At 42.3% G+C, this 13,353-nt stretch overlaps 1 protein-coding gene across 2 annotated transcripts; it reads right to left on the minus strand.

Moving 5' to 3' along the window:
- Nucleotides 1-1,980: 1,980 nt before the first annotated feature.
- Nucleotides 1,981-9,859, minus strand: LOC146197505 (cytidine deaminase-like). 2 transcript variants are annotated; one of them, XM_084596487.1, is made up of 5 exons: nt 9,609-9,859; nt 9,047-9,169; nt 8,188-8,299; nt 7,032-7,086; nt 1,981-2,205 (listed from the first exon to the last, which is right to left on the minus strand). In XM_084596487.1, the coding sequence occupies exons 1-5, from the start codon at nt 9,613-9,615 to the stop codon at nt 2,092-2,094; spliced, it is 411 nt and encodes a 136-aa protein (XP_084452613.1). In that variant the 5' UTR covers nt 9,616-9,859; the 3' UTR covers nt 1,981-2,091. The 2 variants fall into 2 exon arrangements, with proteins under 2 accessions (XP_084452613.1, XP_084452614.1); XM_084596488.1 differs by lacking the exon at nt 9,609-9,859 and adding an exon at nt 9,234-9,417.
- Between the last annotated feature and the right edge of the window lie 3,494 nt (nt 9,860-13,353).

The raw sequence follows: 13,353 nt of genomic DNA on the forward strand, positions 1-13,353 counted from the left end.
GATTTAACCCTGCTAGACCTGGTTAGGCAAAGCGAAAGCGTCATTTTCCTTGGTTTTGCTTTAATTAGGCTTAGGTTTAGACATGGGCAGACATGGTTTTGCAGCGATTAAATTGCAGAGACTATGGAGTCAAGGACACCGTCAACTGCAAGAGGGAAAACGTGGTGCTTATCTGCCGTAAAAATGGTGGCAACATGGTCAAGCTATATAGCCACACTGATCTCTGGCTCGTTGAAGGTAAAGTGGCTTGCCAGGTTGACCTTGGCTAATACATAGTGTATTGAAGCTTTCGCTTCAGAAATGATGGGCCGGGTATTAAAGCATGCTTGAACCTAGTTATGAAGGTCAAGTGACCTTCCAGGTTGACCTTGGCTAATACATGGTGTAGTGAAGCTTTCGCTTCAGAAATGGTGGGCCAGCATGCTTGAACCTAGTTATACGTTATACAGTTTGACTGTGTTAATTAGGGGGATGCTCAAGCTTCAGGCTCATTCGCACTTGCAACTCTCAGAGGTTGTGCAGCTGTTTTGGTCGAAAAGCGACAGTCGCAGACCATTCAAGCCCTGCTCAATTTTCCAGCCTTGCAACTGCTGGTCGCAAGCCGGTGACCAATCAGCAGCTCAGCTGAAGTGAACAGAAGTTAGTTTTACATCTGCCTTCTCACTGCTGGTGAACAGTTCGGATCGAAAGTCTCCTTCCGAACTAGACCAGTTCGGGAAAGCGACCCCTAGTTTGCATTTGCAAGTGTGAATATCTCCTTGGGCACCTGAACTGTGCCTGAAGGGGAAGGAAGGTGGGTGTTAAAGCGGACAGTAGTGATGAATGGCTGGAAGAAAACACATAACAATTTTTATTGTCGTTGGAAGACCGTACCTGTTGCAGAATAAGAGCAGCTATTTTGTTTTAGTACAAACATTGTCTATTTCTGTGCCATGCAAATAGGGAGGGAAGCGTTCCCATCGCGACATCTTCAAGCTTGCTTTATTGCACTGCAGGCAAACCGAAATTTCAAACTAGTGGATACTCTTCAACCAGTGAAGTGAAAAAAAAGTGCTCATTCGTTGTTCATAATACATTGCTACAGAGCATGCTACCACCAGCTTGCAAAATTTTCAAGCACGCAAAGTAAAAACTGCTACTTACCCCCTCCTCGCAGGGCTACGTGCCAGCACTCGAATCGAGAGGGGTGAAGTTCTCCCTCGTTACTCTCACCTGAATCCCACATTGCATGCAGCAGAGTATGACAAACAGAGCTTTTTGATCATATGGTATAATATTAACGAGCTGTAGTGACAAGCACGTACATGCGTTACCATTGTCTGCTGTCTACTCAATGTCAAGAAATGTGAGGAAGAATCAACCCCCTTTCCTTTATTTGAGCTGCGCAAAAAAGCTCTCAAAATTTATATATATATATATTTTTTTTTAGTACACAGTGATTTGACCATGGCCGTTTTGAATTCTGCGATGACTTCGACTATTTGAGAAGAAAGAAGCGAACACGTACTGTGCGCACGCAAACACTGAAATGCAAAAACGCAGCTGCGCGCACTTTTCAGGTCCCTGCAAAGAGCAATGACGGAGAGGCAGCATAGAGCTCTATGTATGTCCCCCCACTTTGTCTGCCCTATTGTGCATTTCTTTCACGCACTTCCTGGCTACTTCGTTTTTCAGCTGGTGCATTATATTGTTGCGTCTTCATGAAAAACGCAACAGCGGGTTCTACTATAGCATAGTACTATATTGCTGCAAATTTCCCCCAATTGAGTACCTTCCAAGAATGCCTCATTGCAATAGCTTTACTGGAGAAGAATTGGACGCATAAACAAAAAACGTGGCCCCTCATAAATGGAGTTTTCATCAGAAATAAGCACATGTGCAAAAAAAAAAAATGTGGCCTACCTGGCGCAAAATCTTCTGTCGTCGAGAAAAGCACCTTGCACACAGACAAGCACATGTATACACGCATACACAGGTAAGGAATTCGCAGGAAATGCTCTTTATTTTTGTTCATTTCTGGTCAAAAAGATGTCAACTGCTCAAAGTCCCAAAAGGCTGACAACCATATGTGCCGCTACCAGTGGACCGATATCACTTAGGAGGCAGATCAACGGCACCGAACGAAAAGGGCAACAGCTCATCGAGCCTTTTCGTCAGCACTCGCCCATCAGCAGCAACAGCATGCACCACTAGGTTCTTGCCAAACTAGAAGTAACGAGAAGAGATGAAAAAAAAAAAAAAAAGAAGTTAGAATCTGCAACAGTGAACAAAAGCTAGCTGCAGTGCAATGGCATGTAACCTATATATGGCCTTGGCAAGGAATGTGTTCACATAAAATAGCTTCTTCGCTTTTTTCCTTTAGTTTGCTGTAACTTATTATAAGGAACACTGGCTGCAATCTTGACTGTGGCAGCTACATTTCGATGGATGGAGGCGAAACACAAAAGGCATCAGTGTGCTGTGCGATGTCAGTGCACTCTCCAGATCCCCATTCGAAACCCTCTATGGCATCCCTCATACATACCCTGAGCTGCTTCGGGGCATTAAACTCCACATAACAGATTACTCTACGTAGTGCACTCATAGCAGAATGGTATGATTCCACTTGTAAAATCAAGTGGCTTGCGTGAGTAAGTAAGCCTGCTTATGAGTTGTAAGACACAGAACACCCAGAGCAGACTGGACTGCTATCTGTGGCAATGGCATTATCAACGAAAATGAATATGAGAGACTGTGATGAATATTGACAGACGAGGACGAGGTTGACATAATTCTTACTCTCCCTTCCCCCAACCACATGATAGCTCACGGAGGATATGCCTGTTTGACCACTGTATATACGGGTCGATAAAGTGCTCAGAAATTTCAAGGCGAAAGCCTTTATAATAAAGGCTCATGGGTGTACGCAAAAAGCATTCTTCTGCAGAGGGTGTCACACCATCCCTGTCGAAAAATGATTTGCGAGTAAAAGAATTGTTATATGAGGTAGAGGGTGAAACAGTGTCTCTATGTGCAAGATTTTGTTGATGTGGAGTAAATAGCTTTTAGTTGGAGCCAAAAAGTGAATTCGACGTCGAAATAACCACGGACATCTATATATAGTGTACAGACATCAAAATTGTGCAAGAAACATGCAAAAACGTTGCAAAGCTTTAATGTCAGGCCTCATCGTTGTGTTACAAAAAAAAAAAGGAGAAAAGGGAGCAAAAGAAAGAAAGGAAAGAAGCGAAAAAGCGGCATCAAATTTTTTCACATTATACTAGATATGTGTAAAAGCGCCTAGAGTAAAACCTTATCACTAGTGACAACTAAAATATATTTTCAAGAAGGGGGCGGACTTTATATTTTGTTTTATTTGTTGCTTATGTAATTGAAAAGTACTCGCTAATTCTGCGTCTTTTCACAACGAGAAGTATTTTTAACAATGCTAGACGACGGGACAAAGACTAGCTGTCGAGAATACTTCTCGTCATGCATCACCACGAACTCGCGCAATATGCCATTCTTATAAAGTCTTTTCTCGCATTTTCTCATTTTTGCACAGAACGATACTGGTGAGCAAGTTGTGTTCAGCATGAAGCCAGCCTGTTTCCATTGTTTGAATTCTGTTCCCTGAAAGCCAAAATGATGCCAAGTCCTTGCCTGTTTTCTTCCAGGTGTCATCAACATAAAATTGCCTACCACCGCATCATGGTAGAAGCCAGTTTTATGGATATGAGGTGGTCTGAAGTTACGTTGCAAAAAAAAATGTAAATAAGACAGGAAGTGAGGGGGGAGGTGGGGGCTTGAGCCCTCACAGGATAATTTCTCGGAGGTTTATCACGCGTAGGTGTATCGCAATTTTTCTCGGAGGTGTATCACCAGTTTCTTTTTTGGGAAAAGAGGGCGCCCATGAATTGTAGGGAAAGGAATCAAACTTTATACGCTCATTTCAGCTCTGCTGCAATAGCTGCAGAAATGCAAGTATGACCGAGGTGTTTCACAGGAGTTATATATTGCATCTTTGTACTGCTACCACATTATTTCCATAGGATATTAAAAAGTATCTTGGTGTTGCTATTAATGCCTACGCATTTATAATGAATTCGTTGTGCAGAGAGGAAAGATCAGTAAGTGCATTTCTGTGAACCTGGTTACTTCAGACAAGAGCTGATGCAATACATGTAATTGCTGCTTGTATCAAACTAATGCACGGATCAGTGGTAAAATTTACCGCAAGATTTTTTCATATTTCCACTTCTTTGGGCTGGCTACATCTGCAAGTGCTGAACTCCAGTTCAGTTTCCAGTCTTACTCTCGCCCGAGCACAGGCGAACGGCGCTGAACGCCTGACGCGGCCTTTGAGCAGCATAATAGTCATTTGAAACCAGGACTTTTACGGGAGGTGAAATAATATCTGTTCAATCGTTGAAAGTTTACATGTGCATACACATTCAGTAGCAAATATTAAGCACAATGGCGAACGGTGAATGTTAATACGTCTCAACCAGCACAGTCTGAGCACACTTTCCGCCCTCTAAGCAAGAATATTAAAAAGGTTTCAGGCGATAATTGGCTTGTAATCTAATCAGTTTTAGATTAAACTACATTGTTCATACGTAGCATTAAAGACATAATTGATTTTGAAAAATAATACGCCGTTGTCTGAGGGGTTTGTCGACACATTCTAACCAATGCAGGCAGCCAGAAGGGCACAGTAAATTACCTAGATGGTTAATTTAAACATTTTGTAGCGCCTACACACACTACGCGCATTCACATGAAGTTTCTGTGCTATCTACGAGCTCGTTGCCCCAGCGCGTGGGTACGCAGCACCTTGCAGCCGGGCGCCGCCAGCCGGCAAAACCAGAAGACCGGCGATGGCAGCGTCCACGTTCTCATGCTGTAAGGTGTCTATAGATCCCTGTATAGCTAATAAGGTGCCAAAAGGATATGAAAAGGCACAGATTAATCCTACAGAACTGTCAAGCTAACACTTTCTTGTGACTGAGACCACGAGCAGTTCCAATGTAGCATGCATGATGTTTCATGTGAGCACAGCACTCAGTGTGCTGCAGGCATAAGAATTTTGAAAGCATATTCGCATGCTCGTTTTTTTCAACATATGCATCAACAACACTGCTGTGCCAAGATGCATCAACTGCAACATTTTATTGCGTAAGCAATACTACGCCAGGTTTTAGCCCGTCGCGTAAACCCGGCCGGTAGCCACGTTTGACCTTTAGAGCGACCGCAGATGAGGCCCCTCTTCAAGCCGTCTGGCAGAAGGAGAAGAAGGAGGAGGAGAAGAAAAAGAAAGAACAGAAAGAGAAGCTGCGTCTGCTTTGTTTACGCAACCTACCGGGTTTAACTAAAGCTAAATCCCAGGTAATTGTTTTAACAAGCTAATCTCTGCCCTGCTGCAATAAGTGACATGCAAGGAAATATAAATCATATGAGGTTGGAACTTCCGATTTTTAACCTTTTAGAATTTATCAGATGTTTTTCAGCGTTATTTCAGCATACAGTTTATAGGTCTTTTTTGGGCAATATTATTTCCTATGATGAATTAGTGCTTGTTTTCCAATGAATTCAATGGAGCATTCCTGTGCGATCAAGTCACTTGTATTTTTTTTAATCTTTGCTTTTTGTCCGGCCCCAGCATTCAATTTATCAGTTGTTACTAGAAAGCATTTATAGCTGTACTTGCAGAAGGAAATGCTATCATCAATGAAGAGAGTAACTGAAGCTGAATGATGGAACCGTCGACAAAAATGCAAGTGGAAGTTCAGCTCTAAAATGTAGGTTTCCATGTTGTTGCTGGGCTATTGCACTAGGTTGGGTTAAAGAACAGAATACTTTGGTCTGAGTGTTGATGTCGGTGATAAAACTGCTGCTCAATCGTGTAATTCAGATGACACTTTTCTGAGATGTAGTTGTGAGCTTCCTTACACGCAGTGGCGAAACCTAGTTAAGCAAAGACTGCCTAAGCAGGTGATGTCAGTAAACCACGCTATTCTATATTAGGACACAGGTCATGAAAAAAGCGGCATCCAGCTATCAAAGTACCCCCTCCAACCAATAGCTGCCAAGCCATACCATGACGTCACGGCCGACCACCTTGCACCTACGAGCAGTGCTTGGAACGTGGTTTCTTCGAGTGAGTTCGCGCTGGCAAATAGTTCCTAAATGCTTCGCGAGTCTAGCAAAAATACATACCTTAACCCAATTCGATCAATAGTCGTTTGCTCATCAGAGTACAACAAGCAAAACAAATAATTTTCTTTTCTGCCGTAGAGCCCTGCAAGGCGACATTGAAGGATGGATGCGACAACCAGAGGCGGCCATTTTGGTAAAAGCATGCGAGACCGTGAGCACGAAAGAACACGTTTTTCCGTTAGTTTTTTTTTTCTTTCCAGTCTGTGCCGTGACGTCACATTTGGAGCGATGCTGGAGGTGGGTCCTTTCAGGGCTGTTCGCCCCTTTTTTCTTGACCTGTATCCGACTATAGCAGATGACATTTGGTGATTATGTGGGGCTTCCAGTCTGCACAGGCACCTCAGATAGCGAAGCAATACCTCAAAACACACATCTGCACTGCTTAATCTAATGGTACACCGCCTCACTATGTGCCTGTAGTCCGCATCCAATTTTCTTCTAGGACTGAGTGTAACACTATGTTAGTAACACCTACTTGACAGCCAAGCTAGATGGCATACCCATCAGAGATCATCACTTATTCAGTTTTTGTATTTTGAAAATTGAATTTGGAATACTATTACCAGCTGTTTTCAATGAACTCAAAAAGTCTGAACCATAACTATACAGTGTTAACATGAGTACTTATCCGTAGCCAACTTTTCAATGCCAACAGATCTACAGATTAGTGTGAATAGTACTTCCGCTTTCACTCAATTCCTCAAGGCTTTAAAAGATTTCATATACCTGAGAATGTTAAGAGAAGAGCATTCAAAATAGTGAAACAGCAGCAATGGACTAAGCGTTTAGTGCTCTATACCTGCATAATTATTTTGCCACGAAGACGTACTCACCTCAACCATAAATTGTCGGCATGCTCCACAAGGCATCGTAAAGTCATTCATGTTCCTACATTGAAAACCATCATAAGGCAGAAATAAAATATATCACACTTAGAAAACGTGTTTCTTAGACCACATAATTTTTAAGAAACTAAAGCACATTTGACATAAAAAGTTTATTTCACATCAGAATTCAGAATCAATTATTTATTGACAAATATTTTTCTCAACATTGACTTTTGAGCCACTGTCCAACGTAGGACATAGGGCAAATATGTTACAGCAAACTTAATCCGAACGCTACATGCCACCACATGGTGATAAAGGCGTGTCTCCTTCCCCTTCCTGCCTAGCTTCTGCTGCAGAATTACAGAAAGCTGTCCACAAGTTTTAGCTGGTAGCATGACAATAAAGGGTATTCCAGATGAAAAGAGATTCACCACTACTCAATTGAATTAACCGCTGCATCACGAAAAAAAAAACAGCCAATACCATTGGCTGAGGGGCATTTGCCACTGCATTCTTGACTTGTATGTATGTATTTATTTATTTACATGCACACATTAAAGGTCCGCATGGGTATTACAAAGGGGGCAAAAAACGAAACTGGATATTTTTTTACACGGATTCTGCGCACACGTATTCACTGCAGCCAACGACCAGCTGAATTAGAGATAGAAAAAATATGATGAGCATCTTGAGTAGCAAAATGGCAGGTCAGAATAGCTAGTGTTTTAGAATTACAGTTACTGCGTAAAAAAGCAATGTTCTACATGTAGGTCACAGCACATATGGGCTAAAGTTAATGTATGTACAAGTTGCTTCAGTAACCTCTTCTTCTTTTTTTCTGTTTATTTTGCTGCTGCTGTATGGATGCGTTTTGGCATTCATCAAGACTGTAATGGTCAGTTTATATCACCATATACATACTAATTCCCAGATCACAATTCTGAGCTTGGATAAGTGAACCTGGATTTATGTCAGCCAAGTCCTTGAATCTACTCATTTGCAACACTCCAAAACATATTGGCAACAAATTCCATAGCCAATGAAAGTTTTGGCACAATAATTGTGCCAAAGCATAGAACAATTTTGAGCCACATACACGAAAGCATTGATAGAGCTACTGCCTTGTGCTAAATTATGGGTCCAAATGAAGCACACTTACGATGCGACGGCTATTGCTTTGAAGGACCTGTAACCTTCCGACACTGCTTTCACTACCGCTGTTCTTTCTGCACATATGGTCAGCCCGTAACTCGCATTCTCCACATTACATCCTGCATGCAACAAGAGGAAGAATGTGCAACATGTTTATGCTGGGCCACTTTGCTCATCATTTTAACAGCACATAAGCAGGGCACTTTGTTTTGAATCAAAATTTTGCAGCCCAAGCACTTTTCCCAAAAATTTGCATAGACCCGATTTCCACCCCAAAAGACACTTTCAATGGAGCTTGCTGCTGGAAAAAAAGGTGAGCATGCATACACTATATACAGAAACTATAGTGATCAAATATGTTCAACCCATTCTAAACGTGCCTTTTAAGTAAGCATGGATTATTTTAACCTTAAATGCCTATTAACCAATGCATGGTTTTAACCTTATAACTGCTAGAAGTAAGCAGTCAGAAAGTACTCACATGCACATACTTTACACGCATCACTGAACGAAGCACTAGCCACGCTAAAAATGCGCAGTTTGAAAGCTGTTGAAAACTTTTGAACTGAACTGTGTGACAGAAAAATACTGCTTGAAATCGCTTAAAAGATTGTTTTTGATGTCACAAATGTCACACAAACACATACACACAAGAAGGCAGGTCTTGCCAAATGTGCTGTGTCAATCAATCATAAAATTAACAAATTAACTACAGCAAATTAAAAATCAATTTATGGGCGATTTTTTTTTTTTTTAGTACCCTTTCATTTATACATTCGTGAACCGTCTTACATTCGAGTGCAATGCTGAGTAATTAAATGCAATTTCTACTTTACTCGCACACGGCATGCAGTAAAAACGCTCACCAGTGATGACTGTTCCATCATCACAGAGAAGAGCCGCTCCAACAGTAACCTTGCTGTAGTTGCAGTAAGCTTTGGCACACATACCCTGGGCTATTTTTATGAGCTTTTCCTTCTCCTTGTCGGCTGGAAGAAAAACGCGACAGGTTATCTTGCGATGTGCAAACACTGTCAAAGATGTAAAACATACCCATGATCGAATGCTTAAAACAAGCTCAGTGCGCAGCAGACACTAGCGCGGCGGCGTAAGGGAACGACGGCCTGATCAACACTAAAAATTGCTTTGGTTGATTCGGCCTTGTCCTCAACAACACCGCGACAAACACGACATAACATTAGCGCGCGTGAGCAGGATTCCTTTCATTCCATCCGATAATTGCAACGGGCTCTGGAACACAAGAGCTGTTGTAGTGCTCGCGAAAAAGAAAAGGAAAAAGAACGAGAACACTGTAAAAAATTAGCCATTTGTTTCGCTTTGCGTCTCGAATGTATAAAAGCAGTTGCCGATTTCGAACGCATGGCCGCGTGGAACTCAAATTGCATTTTACAGTGTTTCGGCACTCACCGTCCATGATGTGTGTGAGGAAGTCGCGGCATGGTAGCGTTTTTGCATACTTTCTGCTTATCACTGCACAGCTGAACAAAGCCTCCCGCCATATTTCGTAACCCGTTATCCAGGCAAGGCCGCGTCATCAAAACACACATACAAAATCGATCGCGCCCGTTCAGCTGATCGGAAGGCAACATAAGGTCTGTAAAATGCTGTAAACTCATGAGCGGTCCGTGCAGACCATGTGCAAACAGATGACGACTTTTGTGCTTTTGGCGCCCTTTCGCCTTTCGCTCGTCCCTCATTTCTGTACCGTCGTCTTCGATGTGTTTTGGTTTCGGTTTCGGTTGAACGAGAATTGCCACCGATGATGCTTTGTCGCAACGCTCTATCGAGAGGGTCGAGACATCGAGAGCTGCCAAACGCTTTTCAAATTGAGAGAGTTCTAGAAGTACCTAAATAGGGCATATCAAAACTTTTCACTGTTCAAACGGAATCGAAGCAGCTTTTTCTTTTTTTGCAGGTGACGCAGTATTGCTCAAATAAATTAATATTTTCTGGGTGTTTGAATTAATCATTTTAATTTTTTATACCTTTCATATTAATTGGTTCACGGGAAAGGAAAGGGGCAGTATCTGTCACACTCGTTCCGTAGACACCTGAACCCGCGCCGTAAGCAGATATGCCGCGTTTGGGAGCAGTGCGCGGCGTTTCTAAGCGCGTAAAAAAGTGCCCAAACCAGATTTATCATAGCATATAGTCTCGTGGTCTTCAACAAAGCTAGTATTTCGTAGATCTTTCCTTCTGTTGCAAAATAAATGTTAATTGCTGCCTTCACCCATTGGCTCGATCCAATTAGAATTGCCAATAGGAATTAACTATGCAGTTAGAACTTGGAAAGTATACTAATTCTAACTGGTATACAAAAAAAAAAAAAAACATTGGGTCTAACTGCATGAATGAACTGGGCACAGCTGTATAACAGCTGGAACCAACTGAAAAATCATTGATCAGTCCAATTAGTTACGATTGAGTTAATTATTATATGTTTGAGTTATGCCAATAGATCCAGCTAGTCTGCCTGAGTGCATCCAAAATATCCATATATGTGAACATTTGCATATTTTTATACCAAATTTAAGCACGGCAAAATTGATATAATTTTTACATTAAGGTTAATCTGCCAAATTGTATGTACATATGTGACATTTTTTTCTGCAATTAATAACTGCACTGAACTGACAGGCATATCCACTAGGAAAGTCGTACATATATGATATATAATCGTGAACAAATGGGACATGAATAATGCATTCAGCTTATGCATGTGCCTGATGATATGCAAATATTCCTTTCATGATTGTTTGCCTGGCTTGAGTTCTACAAAAACGTGTAAAAATTTTTCCTTCCTTCGTAGAAATGTTCGCAGATTAAGAGTATCGTTTTCACAAATTGGGCTTTTTCTTTCTTTCATATCGCTCAGCATTTCACAGAGCTATTTTGTGAATTTCTGCCGGGTGCAGCTAGTATACCTAATGCGGTTGCCATCGGCTGAGTTTCAATCGGTCCAATAGTGCTCATATTTATGATTTGACGGCGGCTGCGTTTTGATACCCAGTAAAAAAAATTCAATGGGTCCAATTAGGAATTTTTAAACTGAAATGAATTGGTCAAAAACCAATTGCGTTTTCGCCACCATTGGGTCCAATCATAATTGATATTGGTGCTTCCAGTTGGAAATAACTGATCACCTATGAAGCTCAAATGGTTCACCAATTGAACTCAAATGGCATACCCATGAGCCCAATTAGTGGTTTGAACTCGCACAGCTGAAAAAAAGAATGGAAATGTAACTAATGTTTTCTGGAGGAGATGCAGCTAAGAGAGCCAACATTATACAAGTAGACTGAAATTACAAGCTCTTACAGAAATCATGAGACAAGCATGCTTCTCTCTCTCTCTCTCTCTCTCACACACACACACACACACACAGAGATTCAATGTATATACCCACAGGATATACGTTGCAGATATTCGTTGAGCAGTGCTGCTGGGACCAGGGACACATCTCTGTTGTTCAGAGTTAACTTTATGTCATGCACTTACTGTGGACACTATAAAATCAATAAAATTAAGCAGCACATACTTTTTATAAGGATTAAAAATTGTCACTATTATCTATTTATAGAGGTATGTATATAAGTTCATATCTCAGTCAAGAATATGACTGACTTATGCTTGCACTTTCCCAGTTGGGATATTCTCTTTAAACCATTTAGAACCAATGGGAAGCCCAGTTGGAAGCTCAATTGGTTTTCAATGCAAATTTATTTTGTGACTCCCAATTGGGAGTGAGGAAACCAACTGGGCGTCCCATTGGGAGTGAATTAAGAAACAAATTAGGCTTCCCAATTGGGAGTGAAGAAACCAGTTGGGTCGGACAGGGCCCATTGGACAAACCATTTGGGATTGGCAGAACCATCTGACTGGTCGTCTCTTGAACCCAATTGATTTTTTGACTGGGTAGTGGTCAAACAGCATCCATGTGCTGCGCGATTTCAGCACATGTTAAATATCTCCAGGTGGTCGAAGGAATATTAAGTTATTCTGTAGCCTTCCACTATGGCTCCTCTCTTTCAATTTCACTCCCACCTTCCTTCCTTCCTTCCCTTACCGCGCAAACGAAGAGTCCAGGTGGTCTGGGGTGCGTTAAAGATGAGCTCATCGTAAAACGCTACCTGAGTATCTCCTGGCTGTCGATATACACAAAGCTTTTGACAATGTTCGCCATGAGGTTATCCTGGAGGAACTCGCCAAACGCTTTCCTAGTAATCGTGCCCAAATCTGGATCCGCAATTTTTTGACATTAGGCCCATTCAGCTACATGGCAAAGCTCCGGGATGGGTGCCCAAAACCTATTACTTGGATAGGGGTGTACCTCAGGGCTCCATTCTCGGACCCATATTGTTCAACTTGGCCATGACACGCGTCGCCGAGAATCTGGAAATCAGCACAAGCGCAAGATTCGCTATATATGCCGATGATATTACCGTCTGGACTGAGGCAGCGGATTACGTAGACAAATATTCTAGGCTGTGGCTAAAGGTACGTCCGACGGACCCGATCAATGGTCTTAAAGGTACGTCCGACGGACCCGGTGCGTTTTTCTTCGGGATACGACGGACGGATCCGGGAAATATTTTTCAGAGGTACGGCGGACGGACCCGATCGGTAGGGTTCTTCCGACGGACCCAACGCATTTTTCTCCGATATGGGCCTTGGGATCCGTCGGGAAAGCCGGACGGATCCGAGATATCCCCAGATGTGGTTGTAACAACAACATGGTAGCCACATGTAGCCAAATCGAAGTTGGTATGAGGTGTACGTGCGAGGTGCAGCGAGTATGTACTACTACTGCATGCGTGAAATGTGAAATTACAAATAATAGTACAGTGGCAAGAATAGTGCCTAGAATGGGTGATATACTACGTGATGGCATAATGATAGGTTTACGTGAGTTGGACCGCGGCACGGTCGCAAGCGCATGTAATCGCGGTGTTGACGGCCAGCCCGCGGCCCGCACGCCCGCTCATTTGGTCCTCGTTATCATGTGCATTAACGTCTACGACGGTCGTTATGTAATTATGTAGTTTTGATTCTTCAAAGTTTCGTCACTTCCATCTGTGATGAGATGCGTCACGTAACGCATCGCTTTCTTGGTGCTGCAAGTTCTACGTAGTCGCTGAAAAAGCTGTGTGCC

Source organism: Amblyomma maculatum, chromosome 3 (assembly GCF_055883805.1).
Source record: "Amblyomma maculatum isolate TAMU_Amacu chromosome 3, ASM5588380v1, whole genome shotgun sequence".
NCBI lineage: Eukaryota > Metazoa > Arthropoda > Arachnida > Ixodida > Ixodidae > Amblyomma > Amblyomma maculatum.